Raw genomic sequence first — 15,727 nt, 5'->3', positions numbered from 1 at the left:
TTTTCTTGACACTAAATTTGAATTGAAAGAGAATATAGTTACCTTGGATTTTATCCCTCATATTGTGGGCTTGCTCTACAAGTTGAGTGGCATGGTCGATGGTATCCATACTCTCCTTCTGAACAAGTTGCCCCTTTCTTGAAGCTTGATTTCCCTACAAAGAATCCAAGTGAACAGCAGATAAAATTTATGAGAAATGGAATGCTTGGATAAGTGCATGTGGAGTAGGTGAAAACATTGCAATCATTTTATGAACATAAATTCTCCTGGGATGTGAAAGTTCTATCACATGTAGAACAGCCCCAGAAGTCATGCCTGAGGGCTGAGTGCTGATGTTTAGAATCACAAAATGCTATGAAATCAGATGTTATTCCTAAGCCATAAGTCATAGTTCAATCTAAAGCAGCCACCTTTCCCATGTAATTTATCTTTGAAGTTTCGCTGTATCTCTCAATGCCAGGCTAGGAAATGACCCAGGGCTGCTGATCAAGTTGACATTGTACCTATTGAAGAGCTTGAAGATTTGAAGAGAAAATTATCTAAAGATAAATAGACCTTGAAAAGTTCCCACTGTCCAGGGGCTCCTGGGTGGTCCAAACCACTGCTGAAACTGAATTGCCATGGAGACTTAAAGGATTATTATGTTCACTGGGCTAAAGGCAGATTTCAGAGCTTCGCTCCAATTTCCCATCGATGTGGATTGTACTTTTGTTCGAATAATTGCTCAGGCAGATTTGGCTCATTGAATGGAGCTCTTTTCAGCAGAGCTGATTTTATTCATTCAACCCTGACACTTCTGTTTTAGAGCTCCCATATAGTGTTTGTAAACCTTAAATCCCAATCCCGTTGTGGATTCTGAGGAAAGCAGGTGTGTGTGTGTATGTGCGTGTGTGTGTGTGTGTGAGAGAGAGAGCGAGAGAGAGAGAGAGAGACAGACAGAGAGACAGAAAGACAGAGAGATTCTGTCAAGGACAGAAGATGAGCTAAGAGAATGGACATGGCTCAAGGCCAGAACTCAGACTTATATGAACAGCAGAGGGGACAATTTCTTCTTGGCATTAGAAAGACCAACTATATTTAACTGGAGGGGAAGTTCTTTAGTCTGGCTTTTGTTAAGGGCTTCCTTGCCTTGCCTTGTGTTTTCTTGGCTCAGCTGTGTAGCAAAGTGTTGGTCTGGATTAAATGATGCATAATATAAAATTATTCTGGTATTTTTGGTCATAGGGATTCAAACCCAGGGCTTATGTACCATAGACAAGCATGATGCTTACTGTTGGTAATCTTCATTGCTTGGAAAAAAAATCTATAGATATAAATATCTAATACATTAAAAAAGCTTTGAACATGTACATATTTGATGGTGTTTAAATAGTTATAATTGCAAAAACTCATTTTACTCTAGCTTTATTCTTCAAGGGAAAGGTTTATTGTTATTAAACTTATTTTTGACATGAAAACTGAATTCAAGTGATAAAAATAGCTGGAAGAAGCCACACCTAAAAAATTCTTTCTGCTAAACACCAGAGGGCACTGTGAGATATAGAGATAGACAGCTAGACTTCTACAGATGCATACATATAATAAAACCCAGTTTGTAGCAAAGTGAACATTCATTACTTTGTGTGTGTGTGTGTGTGTGTGTGTGTGTGTGTGTGTGTATTCATGCATGTGTGTATGCATGCCAGTGCTCAGCTTGAACTCAGGGCCTTCTACTCTCATTCTTGATTAGCTCTTTTGCTCATAGCTGGACCTCTGTCACTTTAGCCATAATTCTAGCTCCAGCTTTCTTTCCCAGTTAAATAGAGATAAGTGTATCTTGAGTAGCTAAGATGATAGGCATAAGCCCTTATACCAGGCACTAATTACTTTTAAATTACTTAATGTAATATAGTATTGAAGTGATATTTTCTTCAAATCTTTTTTTCCTGTAACTTCATTCATGGGAAGAAAATAATGACATAGACGTATCATAAAAGCTGAAGTTAAAATATTGCCTCAAAACTATAAATTGGTTGATGGTTTACGTTTGGAAGGATTAATTTTACTTTCTCACCTCAATGGTGAATTTTCCTTGTATTTATTTGATAAAAAAGTGGCAAGGAGTTTTCAGTTATACCGTTCCTGAAGGAAAGTATACCTAGAATGTTAATTCAAAAACCAATAACCAGATTTAGTGAAGATGAAAACCAATATATAGGATGATCATATTTCTCATTGTGTAAACTAGGATAGGTTTATGGGTGAAAGGGGAAAGGTTTAGTAATTACTCCAGAATGCAGAATGAGGATTAATTAATAATTAATTAATAATAGTCTGGAGAAATTAATAATAGTAGGAATATTGATGAGTGATTTCAGAATCTGGACAGTAATGGCTACTTATGTGGGCTTCTTTTCCTCCTAAACATTCATGACTTCCAAAGGTCTTTTTGGCCCAGATCTATCCTCTGAGTGCAGATTAATCTCATCCACAGATTTCTCACTCTTCAAAGTGTTCAGAGTAATCTATTCTGCAGTTTTAGTCTTAGCCATCATCTCTCGAAGACATAACTTCTCTCCATGTGCCTCCTTTTTCTCACTTCCAGTTGGCATCCCATCTTTTATTCACTTGTGATTCTGGCTTTTCTTCCTCTTCTCCACATCCACCAGTCTCAGTCCATCCCTGTTCTCGCCAAGTCCTTTCACAAGTGCTGGCAAAGACCTAACCAGACATGCTCTTGTCAAGTTTACTGTGGCAGTCTTCCAACTGTGTCCCAGCTCTTGGAATCTTTTTGGCCAGCCTGCTATCCATATGTTAGGGGAATATTTTGCAAATCTGATTGGCTGTTCTGGTGAATACTTCCGTGGGTTTTTGAAGTCCACAAGATGAAATTCCTATGCTCCTACTCATAGTGAGCGAAGTTCTTTATTTTTCAGCCACTGGAAACTTTTTTAATTTTAATTTTTTATTGTCATGGGGCTTGTACTCACATTCTGGGTACTGTACCTGAGCTCTTTTGCTCAAGGCTAGCACTCTATCGCTTTGAGCTACAACTCTACTTCTGATTTTCTGGTGGTTAATTGGAGATAAGAGTCTCATGGACTGGCTTTGAAATATGATTCTCAGATCTCAGCCTCCTGAGTAGCTCGGATGACTGGTGTGAGCTACCAGCACCATGAAATGGTGTTTTGCTTGTTTGTTTGCTTTTTAACTGTATATTTTTGTCTTTTCCTTTTGGTACTGGGGATCGAACCCAGGACATTGCACTTGCTAAGGCAAACACTTTGCCTAACAAAGCTACATCCTAGCCCCTGACAACTTTTTAAGCTTTCCATCCTGCTGTTGTCCTTACAATAAATTTTCTTCCAGGTTAAAATCTTCTGGTGCCAAGAACAGGGCATATTGTTTCCCATGCTTGGCATTGTAGTACTTTCCCTCGCGTGGAAGTCGTTGACAAACCTGACTCATTTTCAATACACAAACCTTTTTCCAATGAAAGAGTTCAGGATTTCTTTCCGTGACTTTCCCTTTAGCCTTTTCCAGGCCTTCATTACTACAGGTATGTCATAGCTATCTATCTATCTATCTATCTATCTATCTATCTATCTATCTATCTATCTATCTATCTATCTATCTATTATCTATCTATCTTTTACCATTAGACTCTGAACAGCTTGACAGTAGGGCCTTGTACACTTCTGTACTCTCAGCACCTAATGTGTTACATGCCAGGTGGTGTTCAGAAATACTTTTGGATGTTGTGCTTGCTAGATAACCACTAGTACCACTGGAGCCACATCTTCAGACCTTTTTAGTTTCCTTTTGTTTAGTTTTCAGACAAGGTCCAGTATTTTGGCTAGGACTGAACTCAGGCTGCTATCTTTCTACTTCAACTGGGATTATAAGGGAGAACCACCATACATGGACCACTTCTTTTCATTTTATTCTTTTTGGGGGGGGGCAGGACCACTGATGAACCTCATACTTTTGAGGAGAACAGAGATGGAGAAGCTGATTGGACAGCAGTCGGTACTGTCACTCAGTGACTCTGGGCTCTGCAGTGAGTCTTTTAAGACTCAGAGAGTGAAAAGTAGTACTGGGACTGGGAGAGAGCCATTATCTCCATCTCTGCTTGTTGCTTAGCAGCACTCTGACCTTGAGCACGATGGCTTTGGGAACATAGGAGAGTAGAATTTTGGAATAGTCTTTGGTATTTTCATTACAGATGTGACCATGGCAATAGGAAAGCTCTTTGGACACTGGCTGTTTGTGAGCACAGATGTGTGGATGAGAGGAAAGGGCTCAACAACCTCTCCAATGCGGGGTGAAGGACTTGCATATGGAGATTAGCACAACACTAATAACTGTGGTGAATATGATTTGTGAGATCTGGGCCACAGGAAACCCATGTAATAGATAATTTGCCAACAGAGATATGTCTTGTCAAGTTCAAGAGACAACTTCATTTTTAGTGCTATGGAAACCATACGATGCAATTTTTCATATACTTAAAGCCAAATATTAAGTTACTTTCTTGATAAAAGGCTTTCTACCGCAAAGCTTTTCTTAGGTTCTTCCAAGAAGCAATCATGGACTTTTGAAGTATAAGGGTTTGAAGGATTCTAGAGAAACATCATGTTCAATCTTGTGTATTTGTTTCCAAATGTTTCTGCAGACTCTTGTGCCACCAGGACTGTTAGAATCAGATGTTACTTTGCCGTACGATTTGTTAAAAATGGACAGAGGAAAAGTTTTGTAGTTTATCTTTAGTCTCTTATTTTGGTGTTCTGTTCTGGTTGCCCAGAACAGGGTGAGATTGCTTTCAAACTTCCATTATTCCCTGCCTGTTCTTAACTATATTAGAAGCAGAAAAACACTCCAACAAAAGGACCTGTAACTCTGATCTGTGGGTGGAGCCAATCTAGGTGAAAACAATTCTTCAAGAATTGGCAAGGCCTGGGCTGGGAAGGTGGCTCAGTGGTAGAGCACTTGCCTTGCATGCATGAGGCCCTGGGTTCGATTCCTCAGCACCACAGAAGCAAAAAGAAAAAAAGCGGGAAGTGGTGCTGTGCTGTGGCTCAAGTGGTAGAGCGCTAGCCTTGAGCTGAAGAGCCTAGGGACAGCGCCCAGGCCCAGAGTTCAGGCCCCACGACTGGACCCCCCTCCCCCCCAAAAAAAAAGAATTGACAAGGCCTAACCGTGATGGCCAAATGAATTAACAGTCTTTTTTTTTTCTTTTCTTTTTTCTTTTTTTTTTTTTGTCAGTCATGGAGCTTGAACTCTGGGCCTGGGGGCTGTCCTTCAGCTCTTCAGTTCAAGACAAGCACTCTAGAACTTGAGCCACAGTACCACTTCTGGTTTTCTGGTGGTGTATTGGAGATAAGAGTCTCATGGACTTTTCCTGCCTGGGCTGACTTTGAACTGTGATCTTCAGATCTCAGCCTCCTGAGTAGCTAGGATTACAGACATGAGCCGCCAGTGCCCGGTTTAACAATCAATTTTGACAAAGACTTCTTGTTAATTATTTTATACTTAAGAATTTCACTGTTCTTTTAGGCTAGTGGTTGGATTAATATACTGTATGTTGGTTATGGAAGCTAGGGGCAATTTTAACATGCATTTTTTAAATTGTGAAAACACTGTAGAGAGGGGTTAAAATTACATGAACAAGATAATGAGTACATTTCTTATCAAGCATTGTAGCCTCCTCCTTTGTTTCCCCTTCCCATCCCATCCTCCCCGCCCCCAACCCTCCTAGTAGGTAAATCTTCCAAGGCTGCAATTAGAGTAATTTACATGTTTAGAAGCATTATCTTTTAAAAGTTTAGGAAATACAAGGCCAACAGACAATATTAGAATGAGTTTTCCTTTCCTTCCTTCCTTCCTTCCTTCCTTCCTTTCCTTCTTTCCTCCTTCCTTCCTTCCTTCCTTCCTTCCTTCCTTTCTTTCTTTCTTTCTTTCTTTCCTCCTTCCTTCCTTCCTTCCTTCCTTCCTTTCCTTCTTTCCTCCTTCCTTCCTTCCTTCCTTCCTTCCTTCCTTTCTTTCTTTCTTTCTTTTTTCTTTTTCTTTCTCTCCTTCCTACCTTCCTTTCCTTCTTTCTTTTTCTTTCTCTCCTTCCCTTCTCTTTCTTGTCTTTTCTTTCTTTTTCCATGCTGAGGACTGAACTCAGAGCATCTTGCATATAAGTGCTCTACCACTGAGTTACACTTGTAGATCTATTTTTCATAGGACATAAAAACTGTTTTGGAGAGAACTTTGACAGTTTGTGATATTCAAACACCTAGGTGCTAAAGCAGCAGCAACAGGAGCTAGAGAATTATGAGGAAAAAAAGTATTAGACATTTTTTTCTTTTGAGAAAAATCTCATGATGTAGCCCAGGTTGTGTTAAACACTCTCAATCCTCAACTTCTTCTGGTGTGTTACCTGTTTTAAGGTGCTTTGTGACTTAGATTGTTTTTTATTTGGGCTACAATATGGAAGAAAAATTAATGTTTTTCTATTAGGCCTCTGGGGAGCATATTGAATGGTCTCTCTTTTTGACTCTGCTCATGTTTCAATGCTTTTCTTATTCATCTATGACTTTTTTTTTACAAATCATGTTTACCTTAATATTGTTTTAGTCTATTTGAATTTTTAATTTTTGTTTTATTTAATTGTTTCATTGGTATTTTGAAATTTTATCTTCTCAAATCTGTCACATCTTTTCATTGTATTTCTTCATGCTGTATTTAAGTGCATTATTTTCTTTTTAAGTCTATTCACAGTTAATACTACTTTCTTGTGGCTAAAAATCAATTCTTGTTCTAAAATTTATTTTAGTTTGCTGGATAAAGAGAAGGTTAAAAGTGACTTTGTTTTGGTCAACTGGTAAAATTGCTTTCTCAACACAAACCCTTTATTTCCTTTTAGCACTGAATGTATCCTTTACCAAACATTTTGTTTGTATACTTTACATGATAAAATGTATTTCTGTATGCTTACCTATAAAATGTGAAGACAAATGGCTGAATGACTATCTTAATGGCAACATTTAACCAGCAGCAAATACTGAAGTTTCTCATAAGCATGTTTTTCAAGAAAACCTGTCAAATGGGAAATCTATGGTGATGGCTTATGTTAACTTTCTTAATGATTTATTTTAAGGCAAATTGGATCACTGTGTTTTTTCTAGGCTATGTTAACCCTAGTCATTTGTGACTAGCCAGATTGGCTTTCTTTGAAGGAGGATGCAGAAACAGAACACATACCTTTCTAGTTAATTCTTCCAGATCAGACAATAGGCTTTTCATCGTGTTCTCAGCATTGTTGATTTGAATCTTCCTCAGAGTATACTGGTTTTCTCTTTCTGACAATTTTGTCTGTGGAAAAGCATGTTTTGGAAATTATCAATAAATACGTACACACCATGTTATAAAACATTTCAGGAGGATTCATAGTGGGCCCACAGCAGATGCTGGAGGCTGAGGGTTTCAAAATCTAAGCTCCATTCTGTAGTTCAGAGACCCTACTGTGGGGCTAGGTTAACCATGGGGAAAAAGCAGTTTTAGTTAGCATAAAGGTATAATAAACTGTGGTAGTGATGCCTAGGTGTCGTAAGACTCAAAATTCAATCTGAATGAACTGATCAACCCTCCAGGATCAATGAAAATGGACTTGAGGAACACAGGCCACTTCTTTTGGTATGAAGAAAACAATTATCTTTATTTTTAGCCCACTTCCCTTGTTGACTCTTATTTTTAAGGGGTTTGGTTTCATTTAGCTGGGTGGCTTGCTTTGGATCAAGCCCTTCAATCCTGGGGTAGACTTTCTATCAGACATAGTGATACCCATTTTGGGTTATGCCTTGAGTGAAACACTATGGCTAGACCTGGGGGGTCTCTGAGAATTACCGCCTTCTGGTATCCAAGCAGGAAAACAAATGTGGATGAGAGCCAGCTCTGAGTTTGGAATGTAAGGATCCCTAAGACTCTATCTAGCACTACAGTTTTGTGGTATTTGTTTTGGTTTACATTGCATATTTTTGGCTGGCTGCTACCTCTCCAAGAAGTAATGAGTAGTTACTGTGCCAGATTCAACACACTGAATTCAAGGATCAGTGAGATACGTACAATAATTTCATTCAAGATGGGGAAACTGAAGGACAAAGAAGTTAAATAGACTATCCAAGGTAAGACAGTTAAGTTTCAGAGCTGGATATGAAGCCAGAAATTGGGTTTTAAAGCTTATGCTCTTTACCAGTATGTTAACTTGGCTAACAAACTAAAAGAGCTCTGTGGTATTCTCTTGTTCCTTCAGAAATACCTATTGGTTATACCAGAAGTCCATGACCTAGGGAAAGCAAAGTCTCTTAAATCTTAGGTTCTATTGAGAGTTTCATAGTCTGTAATTTTTACATTGCCTGTTTTCATGTTATTGATTTGACAGATATGTGAGGAGAAACAGAGGATCTTTATCTGTTTTATGTGTGTGTGTATGCACACATGTATATGTGACAGTCTAGAAAACTGAGAGAGAATGTGTATAAGAGGGAAGGAAAGGTGGAAGAAGGAAAGAGAAGAAAGTTCCTACAGAACCTCCCGCGACCTTACAAATTGAGGTTAAGCTATAATGATACAGTTATTTAGATAACTAACATATGGCCTTACAAACAGAATAAGAGTGTTTCTTTTCCCTTGATAACTTCACACATAGACTTTTAGTTCACTTTTCATATAACCTGTTTTGGAGATGACAGCTCTTGATTAAGACTGATCCTAATTTGGGCACTGGTGGCTCTTGTCTGTAATCCTAGCTACTCAGAAGGCCGATAGCTGAGGATTAAGGTTCAAAGCCAACCAAGAAAGGAAAGTCTGTGAGCTTGTTATCTTCAATTAATCAGCATAAAAACAGAAGTGGAGCTGTGGCGCAAAGGGTAGAGCTCCAGTCTTGATAGAAAAAGCTAAGGGACAGAACCCAGGTCTTGAATTCAAACCCTAATACAAACACGTACACACCATGAAAAGTTGGATCCTATGGTTACAATCAAGTTTTCACAATTTCCTATACAACTTTGTGTGTTGTGTATACTAGACCTACAAAGCCCAACAATCTGTCATATAACTATGGTCTCAGAGAGCAAAAGAGCATAGAAAAAGTTATTAGAAGTGACGCTGTAAAGAGAGTGAAAGCACAGCCCTACCCACACCCATCCCTGCATACTTTGAGGAGGGAGATGGTAGAGTTCATTTCATTCACGTGCCTATGTGCAGCAGCACCTGAGGACACACTCAGCAGCCCAGATTTGCTTTCTTCGATGGAGAGTGCTGCTAACCTCAGATCATCTGTCAGGTCCCAGATGCACTTATCACAGCCTAGAGGGAAAACAGGGATGTCATTTCTTGTAAACCAAAAGGCAGCCTTGAAGCATATGGCTTTAAGCAGATGATGAATGTGCAGATCTTTGGTTAATACCAAGCTTCTTTCTGTTTCCTGAGTAGTTGCTCTGGGCCACAAAGCTAATTTTTACACACGCCAAACTGTGTGTCAGGCACTAGCCCCACTTAAACATAATGAAGAACACAGCCAACAGGGAAAGTAGGTTAACAAGAGCACTAACGGCTGAGGAAGCATGCAGGGATGCCTCCCTCGATCTCTTCATGGTGGGAAAGCTCTCTGGGATGATGCTCTTCTTGTAGGGCTTTGATCACTCTTATTTGATCATAGGTACGTCATAGCTATTGGCTGGCATCTTTTCTCAGTCACCATTCAGTTTCTAAGACCTGCCTTTGCCTCTCCCAGCTCTTCTTTGAAGTCTACCACCTGTCCAGATGAATACTAGCACAGGAATGTATCTATAAGGCATCACTGTGAATGCCATGCTCTGAGCCCAAAAAGGAGTGCAAAAATTCCAGCCCCAAAGGATCACATGGCGAGGAAGGGCCTAATTTGTTTGTTGGTTGTGGGGCTTGAGCTCCAGGGTAGGGAGCTGTCCCTGAGCTTTTCTGCTCAAGGCTAGAACTCTACCACTTGAGCCACAACTCCACTTCTGGTTTTCTAATGGTGAATTGGAGAGAAGAGTCTCATGGACTTTCCTCCTCGAGCTAGCTTTGAATTTCGATCCTCAGATCTCAGCCTCCTGAGTAGCTAAGATTACAGGTCTGAGCCACCAGCACCCAACAGGGTTCAGTTTCTTTCTGCTCTTGACCTTTCATAGTTCAGGTCCTCTGACCACTGTGGCTTGGGACCCTGGTCTCTCTAGATAACACTCCAAAGGAGGGCTTACCACACTTTGAACCCTTGTCTTTATCCCCCATTTGTAATTTGTCCCTTCCCAAGCCCCCTTTCCTCAGGCTGTGCTCTCTTTTAAAAAGCTGGTAAATGGAGACTAAGGGGTTAATGGTAGTTAATACATTAATTTGTTAATACAGTACTACTTATGAACTCTGTCAGGGAATGAGTCCTCAGGTAGCACACTGGAAAAGATGCTTAAGCCAGGCAGGCATCTTGATATGCTTGAATATACTCGGCCGGAGACCCATCTATTTGAGATCATTTCTCAGACCTTGCTTGGTTTGTGCCTCACATCCATGCCATCTTCTAAGATGTGATGTTAACCTGAGAATGCTTATCTCTTGTGTCCAGAAGAATTGTGGGACTAAGATATTTTGTTTGTTTTTTGTTGTTGGTCATGGGGCTTGAACTCTGGGCCTGGGCACTGTCCCTCAGCTCTTCAGCTCAAGGCTAGTGCTCTACCACTTGAACCAAGGCACCACTTCCAGTTTTCTGGTGGTTTATTGGAGATAAGAGTTTCACAGCTTTTCCTGCCCAGGCTGGCTTTGAACCATGGTCCTCAGATCTCAGCCTCCTGAGTTGCTAGGATTACAGGCGTGAGCCACCGGCACCCAGCTGGGACTAAGATTCTTTTGTTTGGAGGAGGGAATGTCTAATTTTAAAACAGTCTTTAAATCAAAAGGTTCGTTTTCAGTGTAACTGGTCCTAATTTGATGAAAAGGACTGGCAGAGAAATCCATGAAGGAAAGAAGACAGTTCCATTTGGTAACACCTGAATATTTCTTTCTGGTCCCATCTCAAATTTGGTTTAGGAAATACCATTGAAGTCTCTTGGCATCTGAGTAATGGCAGGTGTTGTGCATCATTGCATGAGGACCTGGAGAGCCAAGGCAGAAATGAGCTTGGGAGCCATGCCACCAGGAGCAGCACCTCTAACTTTGCCCTCATTCATGGGGCAGGATGATGAACATAGAGGCTGATAAATAAGTTTTCCAAAGTAGGCTGCATCAATGTAAACTGCCTGGTCACTGAAGTGCAGATAGAGTTAAATAAAGGATGTGACTGAAGCAAGGGGTGGGAGGAGAGGAGGGAGAGAGAGGGAGGGAGGGAGACTCTCATAGCCCTTCCTAATCCCACACCTGCAGCACATTAGAGAAAGTGGGTTAGTCAATGATGAACTGTTATTTTTACTTATGGTTGGGCAGTCCGTGCCTGTAGGGAGTTCAAAACCTTCTTCCAAGCATTCTCCGGTTACACTGTCACATGGGCCACCCCCACAGTTGCACACTGTAGGAAACCAAAACAAGAGATTAGGAGTCAACTCTTCATGCTTACAATAGCGCAATATTTTCATTGTTTCTAGAAATGCTGGCTTATGCAAAATTCTTCAATGAGGTTGAATTACATTCATCTGTTCTACAGATCCTATATATTTTACTCCTCTCCCACTTCAACTCTGGCAAATGACATGTCTTAAAGGTGACCATAAGCCACCATGGATTGTGAGTTTTCTAGAATTCTCTTTGAATCCCATTGGGGATTTCGCCATGAGCATGCAACTACTTTACTCCCAAATGGATCTGGGTGAGTTTCACAGGGCACTGAATGTCACAGAGCTCAGCATTCTATCTGACAGGAGAGACCATCCTTTCATCATAAACGAAGTCCGCAATTTAAACCAACTCCAGGTGTGAGGGAGGATCAGCCCCGAGAGGAGAGAGAGAGGAGTCCTAGGAGTAATTCTTGGCTCTCATGAGCTTGACCTCTGGTAGAATAGACAACAAACCTCCAAGTCAGTGCTATCAGTGGGAAGCTAGGAATAGTGCCAAGGAAAGAATGAGGAATATTTTTACATGAATTTAAAAGACCCGAGAGCCCATCGTTCATCGACTGATGATTTTCAATAATGTCTTTTGAAAAACAAAAATAAGTAACCCCCCTCTTATCAAACCATTCTTTTTCCATTGAGTTTTCCTTTCCTTTGTTTTTTTTGGAAAGGGGCCTGGGGTTGGAATTTTTGGGATTGAGCCCAGGACCTCACACATGCTAAGCATATGTGCTACCACTGAGCAATATACCCCAGCCCCTTCACTAAATTTTTGTGTGGAAATTAATCTATAGTATTTAAAGAAGAATTCCTAAATAATGTCTGCTAGAGGGGAGCTGCAATAGAGTTATGACTCTTTGCCCCAACCTCTTAACTGTCTTAACTGAAGAATTATATAAAAACTTAGCTCTAAAAGGGATATCCATTTATTCCATGTCAGTTCTGTAATGTTCCATAAAATGCAAATTTATTAAACCATTCAAGAAAATCATGCTTTATTGCTTCTCCTCTGAATTTCTCTTCCAACAGTGTTCTGCATCTTTGTTGTTTAGAATGAGTCTTAGTAGATGCTTTAAGAATAAGCAAATCAACCTTTCAGGCTTTGAGCTTACTAAGTAAGGTTCTTTCTGATCTCTTTCTCTAGTCTGACTAGACATGGTGTACCCTTCTTTCTGTCATTATTCCTGGCACCATAGCTCTGGGTGCACTCCATGCATGTAGGCATTTTGTTTTTAATGGTAGCTTCCACAGATCATGTGAGCACCCTTCTCAATTTTAAACTCTTAAAATCTTTTCAAGTATGAGTCTGTTTGAATACAATTCCTATTTCTCTTCCTCTTTTTTCTCAGTCACTTAAAAGTAAGGAGCATTCTGTCTCAGCCCTCCTACTCCCAGAGAAAAGCCATTAAACCTCATTTTGGAAAAGTTCCACTCTATGTAGCAAATGGATGAACAAAAAATTGAATTAAGAATGCACATTTCATTTTAACTGAAATTATATTATCCCTGGCACACTTACCATAACCATTGACATAAATTAAAGGTAGAAGTATTATTAAACTGTACTCTTGGTTTGCTAATCTACTTCCCTGAAATGTCCATTTTTCTAAATATACCTGAAAGATGAGATGTAGCTTCCAGAATAAGAAAAGTGATTTGAACAATGCAAAAGTTAATTCAGGCCTCTGGTCAATGATAGGTAATTTATTAAGGTCAGATTCATTTCTTTGAACACAATTGCAAAGATTAGTTTAAGATAAAAATTCATTGTGTTACTGCTTTTTGGTTCATTCTACCAGTCAGCTATTTTACACTAGTAGTCTTGATCAAAATTGCCAATGCTAGTGAATTTGGCAAACACATTCCTGAGGATGTTCATTGTACTAGAAAAATGACAAGGATACTCTTGCAATATTTCCCTGATCTACATTCCTTATCCACACTCAGTATGAATAGAAGGCATAGTAGCCAGACAGCAGGCTGAAGATTCTTTCTTGTGTACCTGCACAGTTTTTGGCTGTCCTGGCATCCCCAAAGTAGCCAGGGGCACAGCGTTCACACTTGAATCCTGTGGTGTTACGTAAGCAGTTCCTACACTGGCCAGTGACTTCATCACAGTCTTCAAAGATCAGGTTGGGATCTGAATTTCCACTGCAGTCACATTTCTTACAGGTGCTTCCAATGAGTAAGGGGTTTCCATAGTAACCAGGAGCACATCTGAAAAGTGTTAAACATGTGAGGCATTTAGCATCCACAGTTGTTATTCCCATTAAACAACAAAAAAGCCATTCTTTATCTACATAGAAGAAAAGCATAGTGTGGATACTTGTAGACTGTCCACTCAGAATACAGTGCTAATATGATCAATTTATTTAGTTTCATGAGACAAAGGCCTTACTATTTAGCTCAGTGCTGAGGTTAGCTTTGCACTCACAATTTTCTTGGCTCAGCCTCTCCAAGTACCAAGATAATAAGTGTATGCTATTACACCTTGCTCTATATTCTTTTTTCTCTTTTGTTTGTATTACTGGGGTTTGAACTCAAGACCTTATGCTAGACAATCACTCTTTTGCTTGAGCTATGCCTCCAGCCACAGATTTTATTTTATTTTAAAGAAAGAATCCTACCACATTGTGTGGTAGGCCATTTAATTCCACCAGGCTCCAGTTATAGGAGTTACTGGAGTACATCAGTGCATGATGCACTGTTGGTAATTCCAGTGATCTGGCATATAGTGGGGGAGCCAGATTTGCTAAATATATTGTAAGGGGATAGATCAGTAGTTCACAGCTGAGGAATATCCTAGCAAAATTTCAATAACCTCTATTGAGAAACATTTTTCTAAATCACCACGTTTCACCACAATGAACTGTATAAGTAACTAAGCCTGAGACAATCAGTGTTGAGCATTCTCCTAGTGCAAAGTGGTTTAACTTAGGAGTGAGTTGATTGGGTCATAGCTCAGACTCTTGTTTGAAGGCCATAGAAAAGGGGCAGGAGCTACCATCTGACAATGGAGTGAAGCCATTCTGGAGGCAAAGCAAACAGCAGAGCTGAGATTACCACAAATAAAGCTGAGATCAAATCGCCATTCTTCTGGACATTTTAATAGGTGAACCTACAGACACCTACAGGCATCTACCAGTATTGGGGGGACAGAGCCAGTGTCTATGGTCATACTTTCTGGTCCTTTAATGAGACAGTCTAGCTAATTTGGAGAGTAGAGACCAATCTATCCAGTCTTGCAAAATCTATCCAGTCACTTTGCTGAGATGTGAAATCTGGGTGGGATACCTCTGCCTCAACTTACCCCCAAAGTGCCACAGCAGAGGCCTTTCTTTGAGAACTGGGACTTCAGGCCTCATCTAAGGGTTGGTTGCTGCTAGATGTAAGTCAATTACTTCCAGATGATAGACTCCATATACACATACATATATGTGTAAAAAGGACTTGTGCTGTCAGATCTTAGTTAATTTGAAGAAAAATGGAAATTTGTATTTTTATGTGATTTGGATTTTTATGTGCCCTTTTAAAGTCTGGCTCAAACTTTGGAAAAGTGCTACAGAGGTCATACTATGCTATGCTGATTCATCTGTGCTCTACTGTCTACTCCACTCTCTACTTCCTGACTGTGAATATGCTTTGCTGTGGAGCCCAAACTAGAATTTGGGCTAATTGGAGCTGATGACATTTGGGAATGGCAGGAAGGAACATGGGGTCATCTACAAGGGGACTGAAAGTCAGGCGAAAGCGTTAGTTCTTCTGTGACAGGGGAAAACAAAAAAGACCAGAGAAGGTTTCAGAATATGATGAAAGAAAATAGAGGTAAAGGAAGCCAGTGTTCACGTGAATGTACAGAATGGACTCCAGAATGGGATGGTGAGAGAACAGGCTGTGGTGGACTTGAGTTAGGGCCCTTGGAGTAGAAAGGAAGGAAGGACAAGGCTATCTACAAATTCAATGCGATACCTATCAAAATTCCAACATCCTTCTTCAAGGAAATAGAAGACGCAATCCAAAAATTCATATGGAACAATAAAAGACCCCGAATAGCAAAAACAATTCTCAACAGAAAGAACAGTGCTGGAGGAATATCAATACCAAATTTCAAACTCTACTATAAAGCCATAGTAATCAAAACAGCTTGGTAC

General features: G+C 40.0%; 1 protein-coding gene across 1 annotated transcript in view; it reads right to left on the bottom strand.

Annotated features, from left to right (window-relative positions):
- Positions 1-15,727, bottom strand: part of Lama4 (laminin, alpha 4) — a 141,077-nt gene that overhangs the window by 68,349 nt on the left and 57,001 nt on the right. The window contains exons 5-9 of the mRNA XM_013032844.1: positions 13,579-13,793; positions 11,441-11,536; positions 9,179-9,330; positions 7,228-7,338; positions 43-154 (exon numbers count right to left, since the gene is read on the bottom strand). Coding sequence (XP_012888298.1) covers positions 43-154; positions 7,228-7,338; positions 9,179-9,330; positions 11,441-11,536; positions 13,579-13,793 — 686 coding nt within the window. The remainder of the gene's footprint in view (positions 1-42; positions 155-7,227; positions 7,339-9,178; positions 9,331-11,440; positions 11,537-13,578; positions 13,794-15,727) is intronic.

This window comes from Dipodomys ordii, unplaced genomic scaffold (genome assembly GCF_000151885.1).
Source record: "Dipodomys ordii isolate 6190 unplaced genomic scaffold, Dord_2.0 Scaffold157, whole genome shotgun sequence".
In the NCBI taxonomy this organism is placed as follows: Eukaryota; Metazoa; Chordata; class Mammalia; order Rodentia; family Heteromyidae; genus Dipodomys; species Dipodomys ordii.
Note: the sequence above shows the minus strand (reverse complement) of the source record. Positions and strands in the feature narration are given on the sequence as shown.